The following is a 15,208-nucleotide window of genomic DNA, read 5'->3' on the forward strand; positions in this document are numbered from 1 at the left end:
TCCCCATGAGGGTGAAGGACACAGGAGAAACTCAAAGCACTGGGTTCTTCTAGCTCGTTGCCCTCCCCATCTTTCAATTTGGGCCCCGAGGGCTCGGTGGCGCAGGGCAAGGCCACGGGCTCCTCGCTGCTGTCTAGAGGGAGATGTTTCCACAGAGATGGGAGAAGGATGAGTGTTCTGGAGGCAGCATTCTAGAACTGACGTGTAACAAGCTGTTTTAGAACGCTGCCCGGGCTCCAGAGCATCGTGTCCCTTCTAGAGCAATCATCCCTCCCTGGGTGGGTCTGGAGATGGCCAGGAATCCCTCCCCTATGGAAATGCAGCCACCTCGGCGCTGGAGCACTGCAGCCAGGTGGGTGATTGGCACAGCTGGGGAGGGGAAGGCATATTTTGGCCAAGAACTCCGGAATGAATCCCAGGGGATTTTTAATAGCCACATAGAGCCCTCACCTCAGAGAGTTCACACAGGAATGCGCATGGAACTGAATGTATCTGTGACCCTGGAGTTTAAGGCAAACCTGATGCTTAACCACTTGTTGCTGGCACCCAGTGCCAGAGGCGAGCAACAGCAGGAGGTTTGCTGCCCGGTATGCGTTACTTAATAATTACAACGGGGTGGAGAAGCAGAAAAGTTTATTTGAAGCTTTAAAGAAGGTACAGGGAGATTAGAGTGGCCATGCCCAGTGTCCCCAACACACTCATCACTCAGTGAGAAGCGTCTGGAAGGAGTACAGGGCTCGGACCCAGGGTACCCCTTAGCTGGAGCAAAGGACAACTAGTAGAGTTCATTACTTCTTTTTCTGGCTCTCTTATAGACTTGATCTGTGGCCTTGGGCAAGTCCCTGCCTCCATTTCTGCCTCAAATTCCCCATCTGCACAGTGGGAGTGATGATTCTGACTAGCCTGCTGTGAGGCAGCAGGGAGGGGGGAGTGTTGACCTGGGAATGTGGCAGGGGAGTTTCACTGGGGATGAGAGACCTGAGAGCCTGTAACCTGAGCCAGGATGGGGAGGGGGAGGTAACACCTCTGCCCGGGAAACTGGACAAAGGCTGCAGGAGAGAGCCTGCTGGGGGGGGTGGTTTGGTTTCAGTTTGGTGCTGGGTGGTGGAACGCAGGGAACCCCAGGGCTGGGGTCTAAGCTCCCTGCCCCCCAGAAGGACTTGACTGAGGCGTCCTGGTTGTACCCACAAGCTCTGTTTTAGACTGTGTTCCTGTTGTCCAATAAACCTTCTGTGTTACTGGCTGGCTGAGAGTCACAGTGAATCCCAGGAAGAGGGGTGCAGGCCCCGGACTCCCCCACACTCCATGACACCTGCATCACAGGACTGTGAGAATTACTGCGTTTGCAAAGTGCTTGGGCTGGATTTCCACCAGTGACCAGAAGGTGGAGGGCTCTGGGCTTCCACGTCATCTAGAAACCTTAAATACTTTGCTCCTGTGGCCTACGAGCCTATTGCATAGGAGTTGACCATAACCCTAAATAACACAATGGGAACTGGATGAGCAAATGAACTAACTGGCTACATCCAAGGGCTAGTTCTGAAATAACTCGGGCGCAAGCTTCAGGGATGTATTCCCAAGTAGCCTGTGGACATATACAGGAGGGAACTGAGGATATACTGTTGCACAAATGCCAACAAAGTGCCCCCCCCCCAGGGAGTTTGCACTCTGGAAGACAAACAAAAAGGCAAAAAGCACTTGGAAACCTGGAAGAAGGAATCAGATCTATTTATTTTGTCCCCTTTTCAACCTAAGTGGCTACTCAACGTTCAGGGCCCCAGGCCGGGATGTTCCAGTTGGAAGTAGAAATTGGTGAAGTCTGGTATTTTCTTCAATGCAGTCTTGTTTCTTAACAAGGAATATGCAAAGTTCTGCTTCTCTGAATGCAGAAGGAAGCAAGAACAAAAGGAGCAGTTTCTCCCCAGCTTTTTCCAAGGTCACGCTGTGCTCACAGGCTGCTGCTCAGCATTCTTGCTTTCTGCCTCTCCCCCGTTCTTGCCTGGTCTCCATTTCTGTGTGTTCACTCATGCACACACCTGGTCAAAATCAGGCGTGACGGACGCGCCCTAAAAGTGCGAGGGCCACTGGCGCTCAAACCTTGGCCCCGCCCCCCACATTGCCCTTGCCCCCCAACCCTCTGCCCCCGTGCCGCCCCTTTAGAGTGACCAGATGTCCCGATTTTATAGGGACAGTCCTGATATTTGGGGCTTTTTCTTATATAGGCTCCTATTACCCCCCACCCTGTCCCGATTTTTCATACTTGCTGTCTGGTTACCCTAAACCCCTTCCCCCTGAGCCCCTGCCCTCGCATTGCCCCTTCCCCCAAAACCCCGTCCCCCCTCGCTTCTCTCTGCCCCACATCACTCGTCCTTATGGTCGGTAAAAAGTGATGGGACCATCGCCCCCTGACCCCCCCGTCCCAGCGCCCCTGGTCACACTACCCAGTGGAGTCCCCTGTCCGCATGGTGCTATTTTCTGGACAGACTCAAAAAGGCCCTGTGTTAGGTGTGGCCCTGTGACAATGTGACGCAGCAGGGAGGGGGGAGCGTTGACCTGGGAATGTGCCCTGGGGAGGGGAGACCTGAGAGCCTGTCACCTGAGCCAGGAGGGGGAAGGGGAGGTAACACCTCTGCCCAGGAATGTGAAGACAGGCTAAGAAGGGAGCCTGCTGGGGGGGGTTTACTTTCAGTTTCGTGCTGGGTGGAGGAATGCAGGCAACCCCAGGGCTGTGGTCTAAGCTCCCTGCTCCCCCAGAAGGACTTGACTCAGAGGTCCAGGGTGTACCCACAAGCTCTGTTTTGGACTGTGTTCCTGTTGTCCAATAAACCTTCTGTTTTACTGGCTGGCTGAGAGTCTCAGTGAATCCCAGGAAGAGGGGTGCAGGGCCTGGACTCCCCCACACTCCAGGACAGGCCCCTTAACTCTCTCTCCCAACTCTTTGAAATGAAGGGCATATTCACACATCCGTTTGAATGAGGCTTTAACTCAGCCCTTAACAAGGTTTTACCCAGCTCCTGCAGCCTCCATCACCCTTGTTACATTTTCAGACAAGCCTCTTTGTGCTTTCTCCTGTGCTGCCCCTCATACTTGGGAGGAGCACCCCATAAACATCTGCAAAAGTACCTCATTATCCTACCTCAACCCCCCCGAAAACTCCCCTTTGCTGCAGAGCTTACAGGAAGCTGGAGGCTGGCTTGGCTGCTGGTGTGCTCAGATCACTGCCTGCCAGGCTGACAATGTCGGCTCAGGGTTTCCTCGTGCTCCCCCCCAGGTCGCTCTGTACTCAACTGTTGTCTCTTGTCTTATCCTTCCAGGTAAGCTCTTTTGGGCAGGGACTGTCCTTTTGTTCTATATTTGTAAACCATCGTGCACAGTGGAGGTCTGGTCCATACCTGGGGCTCCTAGGTGCTATGGGAATACAAATCCTAGGCATTCATCATCATACTAGCTATCATCTTCTTATCGGGGTCACCCTGCATTTTGGGGCCTTGCAGAGGACGTGGATCTTTGCCCTTCTCAGAAGAATGCGTCCGTTAACCTCCCAACAGTGGGGCAGACAATAACGTGACCGGAGTTCCTCCATCTCCAGTGTGGGTCTGGAGCCTATTTGTGGGGAGAGGGGAGGTCTCCTCTGTGCAGCGAGGGGAAGGCTGTCTAGGTTTCTCCAGCAGGTGGCACAGATGCATTTCTCTCACCTATTGGTAACGAGGCTTCTGTGCATCCCCACAGACTCTCCGTTTTATTGCAGTATTTCCCAGCCCTGTCGCTCCTGCAGTGCTGGACCAGGCAGGATGACAAATGCAGTTGGGATTTCTCTCTTCTTCCTCCCGTCCTCCCGCTCAGGAGTTGCTCAAGACCCAAACAAACTGATGGCAAGAAATGGGAGCTAGCGAAGGAGTATCTTCTTGCAGCTGGTGAGTTAGAGCTGTCCCTTACCTCCATCCTCTGTCCCAATACACAGCGAAGCCAAGCGGCTGCTCTCTATGCTGCAGGGCTGGCCAGGAAGCGGTCAGCAGGAACTGATTTAGTTGGGATAGCAAAGTTCACCAAGAATCAGTGATGGGGAAACCGGAACACAACATTACATGTAATCTGCAGGTTACTAGCCAGTAGTGCCCCGTCAGGATGGAGACCACTGCTTAATGCACCCCGTGTTCCGTTCAGCCGCTTGTCCGTCTGGAGGCTCACAGGCGGCACTGGTGCCGTCTCTCCCTTTCTCTCACAGCACCGAAGGCCTGGCCGTGCACATGCAGTCAGGGAGTGTGCTCACAGGGAGCTGGCTGCTGCGAAGGGGACAGCGAGTGTTAGGAGCATCTCAGCGAGGGGCTGCGGGTGCTCTGGTGGGTGGAATCTGGGTGGACACCACATGTCACGGCCAAGATTTTGAAGTGACTTGGGGGATCCAAATTGAGATTCCTTAAAAGGGCCTGATTTTCAGAGAGAGGGTGCTCAGCGCTGTATAAAACCAGGCCTTGAGTTGGGCACCCAAACCCCGAGGCACAGATAATCGATCTTCGCCGGTACCTGGGTTAGACTGATCTCCACACCACATCTGACGTGCGACTCAGTCAGCCTGGCATAGTGAGAAAGGCAGATGGGAGAGGCAGTCTGGGACGCAGCAGGGGAACATGCTGATGTAGAGCGGGGAGGAAATGGGAAGTTTGATTTACATTGGGCTGGCAGGGAAGTGATAGGGAAGAAGGAGAGATTTGGGGCCAGCAGCCCTAGGGAGAACTTGCTACTGCTAGATGAATAAATTATATTTCTCCTAAGCGGGTTTAGATTCTCCTGGATACCGGAAACTGCTTCCTTCTCCGTTCTAGCCCTCTAACATGGGTGGCATGGCAGCGCTTCCCACAGGTGGCTTTGGATCGCTGTGGAGGCTTTGCGCTTCTGGTGCTATCAGCCTCGTCTACTAACGGGCACAGCAATGAATGACTTTGTGGTGTTGTGTTATGCCAGGGCCAGCCCTAGGCCCAGACAACTGCCCGGTGCCCAGTGCTCTGAAGGCACCTGCAGAGCTGCACGGACGCTGTGACTCGGGGTCCAGCCTAATTTCCCTTCTCCAGGATCTGGGAGAAGATTCCCCCTTCAAGCAGCTGGACAGGATGAAGAGGAGAATGGCTTCATCGGGCAACTCAGGGCACTGCCTCAAACAGCCAGGCCAGGCCAGCCTGTATCCCTGAACACATAGGGCTCCAGGCTGTTGACTGCTGGGACAGCCATCCTCCTGGCACCTGTGATACGGGGCAGAGGCTTTCATGTGCAAAGCCAGATGCTGGAGACACAGTCACACCAGTTTATTTATTAATGTATGGAGAGATGATCTCATAACACCAGAATAACCCTTTGCCTTGCCACAGCACTTGCCATCCACGGAGCCCAGTCTGCCTCACTAATGTTAACCAGGGCAGCCTCCTAGTTCGCCGTGTGGGAGGCCATATTCCACAGCGGCAGAGGGCGGGGGACAGAGGGGAAAGTGACTGGCTTGGGGCTGAGCTGGGAACTCAGGTCTCCTGACTCCCAGTCCTGTGGCTTAACCACAGGGTCAGCCTCCCTCAAGAGGACATGTTCTTTCCCTTAACCAGCGACCCAACCTCCCAGGTCTTTCTCTGAGGGCTGCATGGCTCCCACTGGCTCAGTGCCCTTCGTAGCAGGTCTTTCTCACCTCCCAGTCACCACCGTGCTTTGCAGAGCTCGCTCACTCGCAAGCAAACCTCAAGATGACAAATGAACAGTCACTGCTCTTTGAAAAGGAGACTTGCTCTTTAAATATTCCCCATTTGACCCTTATTAAAGCTGCTACAGTACACACTGGTGATGGGCCAGACTCCTGCAGCTGGGACACCACAGTGTGCTGGGCTGGTACTGTAGAATATGGTGCAGCTCTCAGAGGTTGTTGGCCTGGCCTAAGTGGCAGAGTCCAGCACTGTGACCTACGAATGCTTGAGCTTTAGTTCTGGCTCTAGGCTTGGGCAAGTCATTTCCCCTCTCTGTGCCTCAGTTTGCTGCTCTGTGTAATGGGGCTGATGACACTTACAGACCTGCCCCTTTGGGGCTATGCTAGGAGGGTTGCTTGTCAGTTTAATGGCTGGCAATGAGCTCTGTGGTTGTGAAGGACTGGCCAGGAAGAGCTGACTGTATACTTTTTACAGAGATACTTTTTCTTCAGACTCCCATTTATTAGGAATAGCAAATTAAGCTACACCAAACAACATCCACCTTTCCCATTGGGCTCCCGCCACAGCACTGCCCTCCCTTCCCCCAGGGAGCGCTGCCTCCCCCACAGCCAGCGTGCCCCAGCTGGCTCCCCTTAAAAGCAGACTCTGCAGCCAGCCCAGCTGCTAAATCAGTTCCTGCAGGTGGAGCCTGTGGAAGAAGCAGTGCTGGGGGAAAGGTAAGCATGCAGTCCTTTTGCTGCAGGGTGTTGAGGGCCTGTGGGGTTGCCAGCAGGAAGACTTAAGGGGTGATTAGAGGATGCAATCCCCAATGTGGGGGCTTGGAGCCCTGGTGGGGATTATCCCTCTGGAGCCTTTTTCCAAGGGTCCTGCCTTCCTCCTCCTGCTAATACTCAAGGACAGCAAACAGCCCTAGCGCTTTCTGTTCCCCTGAGACCTTTACAGGCCTTGGCTACGTGGGCTGGAACCTCCCTATCACACACATCTGTGGCCCCCCTCTCAGAAGCGTATGGCGTTATCTGTATAATGCCCTTCTTCCCCCCCCCCCCCAACAAATGGGGAAAATCCCCAAAGGAATACATGGCGTCCCTCATGCCTGAATTCTCCCTTCCTGCTCTCCAATGCACTCCCTCAGCGCAGGGCTATCTCCTTTCCCCAGTGCCCCTTTGGAACAGCGCCCACAGCCCTGCAAAGCTGGCGTGTCTTTGAGCCCATGGCATGCTGTGATGAGGCAGGACCTTGCTGCGTAATGGCCGAGATCCTCGCCCATGTGCCATCCAGCTTGTGTCTGCCTGGCTTTGGCGATTGATCGGGGGCTTCCTGGGCTGGTCTCGCTGCCCCTCGTGCCGTGCTATGGGTAAGATGGTGGCTGTGGGGACCAGGGCCATTCAGGCCAGGCTGTGGCAAGGCTGGATTCCAGGCAGCAGCAGCCGGACTCCGTGAGGCCCAGGTGTTAGATTAGCTGCTGGTAATGCTCCGTGGGAAAGAACTCCTGCCATGTTCGCTGGGGACTGCTGCGCTGAGCCCTGTGCTGGTGGGTGGGGGGAAGGAGACGTGTGTCTCGGGGTGAAGGGTGGCCTTGCCTGCTCTGACTGGGCACCAGGCTTCCCTGGGAGGTGAGGCCAGGGGAAGAGGGGCACAGTGGCCGGGGGGCGCAGTGCCTGTCGAGCAGCCCCAGCCTCCACGCGTGTTCGGCGGCATGACAGACGTGCGCTGTCCAGGGCGTGACGTGGCTCTACCGAGCTGCACTGCTGGGGGGGCATCCGCTGTGCGTGGAGCCGCTGGTGTGTGCCCTGTTCCCCCCGGGGCTGGGTGTGGGGGGCACCTTCTTGGGGTGTCTCCCCCAGAGCATAGTGGGCTGGGTGGGGAGAGAGCCCCAGTGTGGGGGAGGGGGTCTCCTGCAGGGGTTTGGGAGGTGGGGGTCTCTTGCGGGGAGAGAGCCCCCCTGCATGGGAGGGGTGTGTGTGTGTGGGGGGGGTCTCTTGCGGGGAGAGAGCCCCCCTGCATGGGAGGGGTGTGTGTGTGTGGGGGGGTCTCTTGCGGGGAGAGAGCCCCCCTGCATGGGAGGGGTGTGTGTGTGTGGGGGGGTCTCTTGCGGGGAGAGAGGCCCCCTGCATGGGAGGGGTGTGTGTGTGTGGGGGGGTCTCTTGCGGGGAGAGAGGCCCCCTGCATGGGAGGGGTGTGTGTGTGTGGGGGGGGTCTCTTGTGGGGGGTGGGGAGAGAGGCCCCCCTGCATGGGAGGGGTGTGTGTGTGTGGGGGGGTCTCTTGTGGGGGGTGGGGAGAGAGGCCCCCCTGCATGGGAGGGGTGTGTGTGTGTGGGGGGGTCTCTTGTGGGGGGTGGGGAGAGAGGCCCCCCTGCATGGGAGGTGGGGGGGGGTCTCTTGTGGGGGGGCAGGGCTGCCACACCAGATGGGGGAGGGGCGTCTCGGGGGAGGGGCCTGATGCTGCCACGCCCCGAGAGGGTGGGGCTCCCATCCCCCGCGGGTGTGACCAGACCCCGCCCTCGGTCAGTCGCGGGGGGGCGGGGCTGCTCTCAGCTCAGGCGCATGCGCATGACGGTGTTTTGGTGCCTCGGTACCAACGGCCGGCCGAACTGGCGGGGTCACGTGAGGGGGCGGGCGGGGCGGGGAGTCCCCGCCCCTCGCGCAGGTGGGGGCGGGGCCAGGCTGTCCCGGAAGCAGCCGGAGCCGGAGCAGCAGCGTCCGGGCCGCCGAGCGGGAGGGGGCAGGTACGGCCGCCGCCGGGGTGCGGGCGGGGGCGCCGCGCGGCCGGGCTCCTTCGCCCAGTGCGGCCGTGGCTGTCGTGGGGCCCCGCGACCCGTCAGGGGCGGGATGGAACCCAGGCGTCCGGGCTCCCAGCGGCCCCCCCCCCTCCCGCTCTACCCACTAGACCCCACTCCCCTCCCAGAGCCAGGGAGAGAACCCAGGCGTCCGGGCTCCCAGCGGCCCCCCTCCCCCTCTACCCACTAGACTCCCCTCCCCTCCCAGAGCCGGGGAGAGAACCCAGGCGTCCGGGCTCCCAGCGGGCCCCCCCCATCTACCCACTAGACCCCACTCCCCTCCCAGAGCCGGGGAGAGAACCCAGGCATCCGGGCTCCCAGCGGCCCCCCTCCCCCTCTACCCACTAGACCCCACTCCCCTCCCAGAGCCGGGGAGAGAACCCAGGCATCCGGGCTCCCAGCGGCCCCCCTCCCCCTCTACCCACTAGACCCCACTCCCCTCCCAGAGCCGGGGAGAGAACCCAGGCGTCCGGGCTCCCAGCGGCCCCCCTCCCCCTCTACCCACTAGACCCCACTCCCCTCCCAGAGCCGGGGAGAGAACCCAGGCGTCCGGGCTCCCAGCGGGCCCCCCTCCCGCTCTACCCACTAGACCCCACTCCCCTCCCAGAGCCGGGGAGAGAACCCAGGCGTCCGGGCTCCCAGCGGGCCCCCCTCCTCCTCTACCCACTAGACCCCACTCCCCTCCCAGAGCCGGGGATGGAACCCAGGCGTCCGGGCTCCCAGCGCCCCCCCCCGCTCTACCCACTAGACCCCACTCTCCTCCCAGAGCCGGGGAGAGAACCCAGGCGTCCGGGCTCCCAGCGCCCCCCCCCGATCTACCCACTAGACCCCACTCTCCTCCCAGAGCCGGGGAGAGAACCCAGGCATCCGGGCTCCCAGTGCCCCCCTGCTCTACCCACTAGACCCCATGCCCCTCCCAGAGCTGGAGAGAGAACCCAGGCGACCGGGCTTCCTGCTGCCTTCCTTGGTCCAGCAGCCTGTGACCTGCTGTCTCCTCCTGGCCCTGGGGAGCAGTGCCAGGCTCACTTGTCATCACTAAGCATCCTGGCTCTGGGATGGGGCTTTTGGGAATGTCCCCAGCACTTCAGCTCCTGGGCTGTGGTCCTAGTTTGGGGTCTGGGGCTTTTGCCTCAGAGAAATGGCGATGTGTTGCAGGACTGGGCTAGAGAGAACCTGGATCGGTTCACACACATGCACCGAACAGGGAGCAAGAGCAAAACTTACGGGGTATGTGTGTGGGGGGAATTCTGTGCTGGATGTTTGTGGCTTCTGTCTTGCAGGGCTTTCCTCACCCACAGGCTGTCCTTAAAGCTCTGCTTCAGCAGGGCAGCAGCACATCCCATGGGCTGGGCTCCTTTCATGGCAGTTTGGGTGCCTGATTGTTCCTAGCTCAGTGACCCCCTTATGGGACTGCTGAGTGCTTTATGCAATCTCCACCTTACAGGAAACTGGCCACTGGATGTACTTGCTTGCTGTGGGAAGGCTGACCGGGAATGATCTTCCTTTGCCGTTCAGTAGCTTATCGCTGTTGTTAATGGGGTCATTAGCCAGTTGCATCTTTAAAAAATGATGATTCATGATAGGAAACAGTTTTCATAAGTAGCTTATCCTGAAATAAATCCTTAGGAGATCACCTCTCCATACCACGCTGCTGCTGGTGAATGCTTATTGCTGCTCCTGTGAATGGCATTGTAGCTGTCTGTAGGAGTAGCTTCCCTAGTTAACATCTGTCTACTCCCAGCTATGTGGCTTACTCGCACTGTAAGCTCTTCAGTGCTGGGTCAGGGTCTGCATCTGTTCGGGCCTGTGTTAGTGAACGCCACTCCAGTCAGGTGGCTGTAAGGACTGGCCTCTGACAGTCTGGCTGATAGCTAGATGGGAAGGCTGGTTTAGCCTGTTATTTGTACTGAACCGGTTACTTGTCCTATGGCTAGCTGCGTTGCATGCAACTTTGGAAATGACAAAGCTTCTCCGGGTCCATGCTGCTAGTCTAGTTCTTGTTTGCGTGCACTTCAGGAGGCGTTCTATCCTGCTGAGAAAACCTGGATTTGTGCAGGAATAGTGAGTTTGTGTATGTGTTTTTTGGAGGGGGGTGAGAGAACCTGGATTTGTGCAGGAAATGGCCCACCTTGATGATCACTTTAGATAAGCTATTACCAGCAGGACAGTGGGGTGGGAGGGGGTATTGTTTCATGATCTCTGTGTGTATATAAAGTCTGCTGCAGTTTCCACAGTATGCATCCGATGAAGTGAGCTGTAGCTCACGAAAGCTCATGCTCAAATAAATTCCTTAGTCTCTAAGGATCAGAGATGTAGCTTTGTCCAGCTGTCTGAGCCTTGTAACTATGCACTGCTGCCCTCTGGCTTGCAGGTTGGCCAGACCCAATCTGGTGCACTGAGTTTCCAAGGCTTTAACAACATGGCTTCATGCTGGGCTGGACTTTCTCTGTTAATGTTACATTTTTCTTAAGGCATGATGGCTCTTGCATGAGTACCAGCTTTGTGCTGTATCAGGAGTATCTGGATTCATCCCTGCTGCAGGGACTCTGCAGTATTGTGCTCCCTTTAGACCCATTCCTCTGCCTTCACCAGCATGGGTCTGAGTGGCCAGATTCCTACCTCCTGAGCAGTGTCTAGTCTGATGACACTCAGGAAACAGGTGAATGAGTGCTGGCTACAGCTCTGGTACTCTGCTTAGTGGGGTGCACTGTTACTAGAGGCAGATGGAGGAGCCTCTCTCGTTAATTAGTTGGTTAGTGAACTGAGCAGAGGGCCAGGTGCTCCAGCTCTGCCACAGGCTTGCTGTGATAACTTGGGGCAAGTCACTGCCCCTCTTGGCCACATCTTAAAACAGGCCTAATAATTGGGGACTCTAAGGACTAATAGGTCATGTGTAAACCAAACACAAAGGCCCTTGTATGATTTGATTATTCTGATGATGTGACCCGTTAATGGATGTAAAACACCCACTTGTGGGGAGTAGGTGTTTGCTAGATGTTTCGAAATGCCAAAATAGATTAAAAAAAAAAGTACTTGTGGCACCTTAGAGACTAACCAATTTATTTGAGCATAAGCTTTTGTGAGCTACAGCTCACTTCATCGGATGCATACTGTGGAAAGTGTAGAAGATCTTTTTATACACACAAAGCATGAAAAAATACCTCTCCCCCTACCACCCCACTCTCCTGCTGATAATAGCTTATCTAAAGTGATCACTCTCCTTACAATGTGTATGATGATCAAGGTGGGTCATTTCCAGCACAAATCCAGGGTTTAACAAGAATGTCTGGGGGGGGGGGTAGGAAAAAACAAGGGGAAATAGGTTACCTTGCATAATGACTTAGCTACTCCAAGTCTCTATTCAAGCCTAAGTTAATTGTATCCAATTTGCAAATGAATTCCAATTCAACAGTTTCTCGCTGGAGTCTGGATTTGAATTTTTTTGTTGTAATATCGCAACTTTCATGTCTGTAATCGCAACCAGAGAGATTGAAGTGTTCTCCGACTGGTTTATGAATGTTCTAATTCTTGACATCTGATTTGTGTCCATTTATTCTTTTACGTAGAGACTGTCCAGTTTGACCAATGTACATGGCATCATGTGCCAGCAATGCCCCTCTGCCATGTACATTGGTCAAACTGGACAGTCTCTACGTAAAAGAATAAATGGACACAAATCAGATGTCAAGAATTATAACATTCATAAACCAGTCGGAGAACACTTCAATCTCTCTGGTCACGCGATTACAGTACTCCTTTTTCTTTTTGCGAATATAGACTAACACGGCTGTTACTCTGAAACCTGTCAAAATAGATAAGTTGCCCTAGGCAGTAAGATAGTGGATGTTAAACTTCCACTTCCTAAACACAAGTGAGATTGTGGACACTCCCTTGTGCTGCTGTTTCCTTCTTGACCAGATTATCTGCATTGAGATGAGTATCACTATACAGAGGTGGGGAGAGGAATCAATTCTTGAACATGTGCTGGGGTAGGAGAGAAGCTGAGTGCTCTGCTCACTAGAGGTAAACCTGGTCAGACAAACTTGGTGGTGGTAGAGAAATAGCAAGCCAATGGCTGAGGGAACTGGGGTTATTTAGTCTGCAAAAGAGAAGAGTGAGGGGGGATTTGATAGCAGCCTTCAACTACCTGAACGGGGGTTCCAAAGCAGATGGAGCTCGGCTGTTCTCAGTGGTGGCAGATGACAGAACCAGGAGCAATGGTCTCAAGTTGCAGTGGGGGAGGTCTAGGTTGGGTATTCGGAAACACTGTTTCACTAGGAGGGTGGAATGCGTTACCTTAGAGGTTTTTAAGGCCCTGCTTGACAAAGCCCTGTCTGGGATGATTTAGTTGGGGTTGGCCCTGCTTTGAGCAGGGGATTGGACTAGATGACCTCCTGAGGTCTTTCCAACCCTGATGTTCTATGATTCTGTGTTTTAGAAACTCTAACCGTTCCTTAATGGTTAAGGAGGCTTCAGAGTGAGCGTGACTGGTATTCTGTTCTGACCCAGTTGAAGAGAAGGGATCAAAGCTACAATATGTATTTTTAGAAACAATCAATGTGTGCTGTGGCACCTGGGTGTGTATACACACTCTGCTACTTTATACTTTGTACAAAGGCAAGCCTGGACTTTGATTCTCCACATTTATGTATCTTAAAGTTGTTTTAAGCACTGCTGTTGCCACTTACTGTATACAAGCAGGGCAAAGCGGTTCTATTTAAAGGCAAAAATCCGGAAAACTTCCCCTGAACAGGGGCCTCTGGACTGCTGATATCTGTCGCTTCCATCCTCATGGTCCCTTCAGAGGCAGGTCACTTAAATGAGTACAGCCTAGGCCTTTCTGAAGTAGTCATGCTTTCTGCAGCCATACTGGCTGATAGTATGATAGTGGACAGGCTTGTTATCGCTGGCCAAAAAAGAAATGCGGGGACTCTGGAAATCAAGGCATAGAAGCAGTTGCTGGATGGGAACACACAGTACTGAATGTTATAGGTAAATAAATGTATGTCAAGTCTGTTGTAAGTCATGTTGTGAAATGTCTCTGTCTTTGCAGGCCTAGAAGAAGGAAGCTGTAGGGAACAGTACTTCACATGCTCTCCCTCCGGCCTCGCCCTCCCAAGGCTTTTCATTTGGAACTATGATGGCATTGGAGAGTGCATTGATTACCCACCATCAGGAAACTGAACCTCTGGCAGAAACCTGGAGAGATCAGGCAGCTGGAGATTGTTAGCTGCCCACAAGAAACTGAAGAGACTGATGTCTTATTTCCCTGTGGCTGGACTAGTATCCTATGCTTCATGGTGTGAAACGCTCCTGACTTACAAACCTCTAGTCCAAGAGACTCTTAAAACAGAAACTGCTCTCTAGAGGAGCAAAGACAGACCGTAAAAATAGGTTCCCCAGGAGCTTCCCTGTTTGAGAAGGAGCAAGAAGTTTCAAATTACTCTCTGTGGGCAGGAAAGCTCAAAACGAGGAGCATGACGGAGTTGCGGGTGAAAAGTAAGTGCTGGGTTACTCCCGCTGCTCTGCTTTGTGGAAGTCAGGCTAAGAAACCTGGATTGAATTGGGTAGATACTTACACCAAAATGGGCACTTCCAATAAGGGTATTGTACAATTCAGGTGACACGCTCCCTGTTAGCTGGCAGGACTCCTTGTTTGTGTCGCTGACAGTGACTATCTTCTGAGAGGGGAGGGGAAATTCATCTTTTCAGGGACTTGTAGTAAAGGGACATAGAGTAATGGAGAGAAGCAAAGGCAATTCCAATGATGCTGAGTTGTTCTGAGCTCTGCTAGTGTGAACACCTTAGTGAGGAAGAGCAAGGCTGAATAACACATTGCCAGTTTGCTCAAATATCTCACTGCATCTAAAATCAGATAATTAGGCAGCTGCATGCACCCTGTGTAGGAGGTAATAGCTATATTCCAGGCTATCAAACACTGGTGTTGATTTTGTTTAGCTCAAGGTATGGCTCTCTTGCTTGGGAATCTGAGACTGTTCTGAAGTGTAACTCCTGTCCTTACTATATACTGGTCCTCTTTCATTCCCCCATGCTCAGACTGTCCCCCTTGCTCCAAGAACTGCTACCAGGATACATGGCAGCCACCCTGCTGAGGGCTGTTTCGTGGTCCGCTCCCCTATAGTAAAAAGAAAAGGAGTACTTGTAGCACCTTAGAGACTAACCAATTTATTGGATCATAAGCTTTCGTGAGCTACAGCCCACTTCATCGGATCCCCTATAGTAAGCTCTCACTCTTCCAGAGCCAGGAGATCCATGGCACTTCCTTTAGCTTTTAAATCAGAGCTAATGTTCCAGGTGCGGATGGTATTGAGCACCTCAATACCAGACTGCAACAGTGGGGAAAGATTACAAAGGAGAGAGGGGTGTGGGGTCTCTGGTGGTGGAGGGGAGGCTCGGAGTAAGGAGCAGCAGCAGAGGAAATCAGCCCAGCTCTTTGTGGACAATGAGTTTGAGCAGGGTAGCAAAAGAATGGCTGGACCCACAACTATAAGTGGCCCATAGGTGGACTGGCCAAGACCATCCACTGCAGTACAATTGAAATCAAGTTTCTAACTACAGTGGGTATCCAGAGCCCCTGCTAATGGTGGCAGCTGTCTGGCTGCAGAATGACTTTTGTTGTGACACCAGCATTAATTTTGTGCTCTTATGTTTTTTCACCTTGAATCATTTCCCTCCCTTCCCTCTTCTGGCTTCCTACTGTAAGCCCTATAAACTAAGATCTCATCTAGC

General features: G+C 54.1%; 1 protein-coding gene across 6 annotated transcripts in view; it reads left to right on the forward strand.

The window, feature by feature from the left end:
* The first annotated feature begins 6,378 nt into the window (after nt 1–6,378).
* Nucleotides 6,379–15,208, forward strand: part of MROH1 (maestro heat like repeat family member 1) — a 112,622-nt gene continuing 103,792 nt past the window's right edge. For 4 of the 6 annotated variants that reach the window (XM_075124861.1, XM_075124863.1, XM_075124865.1 and 1 more), the window contains exons 1-2: nt 8,340–8,407; nt 13,512–13,957. In XM_075124861.1, the coding sequence (XP_074980962.1) occupies nt 13,936–13,957 (22 nt within the window). In that variant the 5' untranslated portion in view covers nt 8,340–8,407; nt 13,512–13,935. Of the gene's footprint in view, nt 6,398–8,339; nt 8,408–9,511; nt 9,686–13,511; nt 13,958–15,208 lie in introns of those variants that run through there. The other 2 variants (XM_075124862.1, XM_048837048.2) reach the window with 2 other exon arrangements.

Source organism: Caretta caretta, chromosome 2, assembly GCF_965140235.1.
Source record: "Caretta caretta isolate rCarCar2 chromosome 2, rCarCar1.hap1, whole genome shotgun sequence".
Classification (NCBI taxonomy): domain Eukaryota; kingdom Metazoa; phylum Chordata; order Testudines; family Cheloniidae; genus Caretta; species Caretta caretta.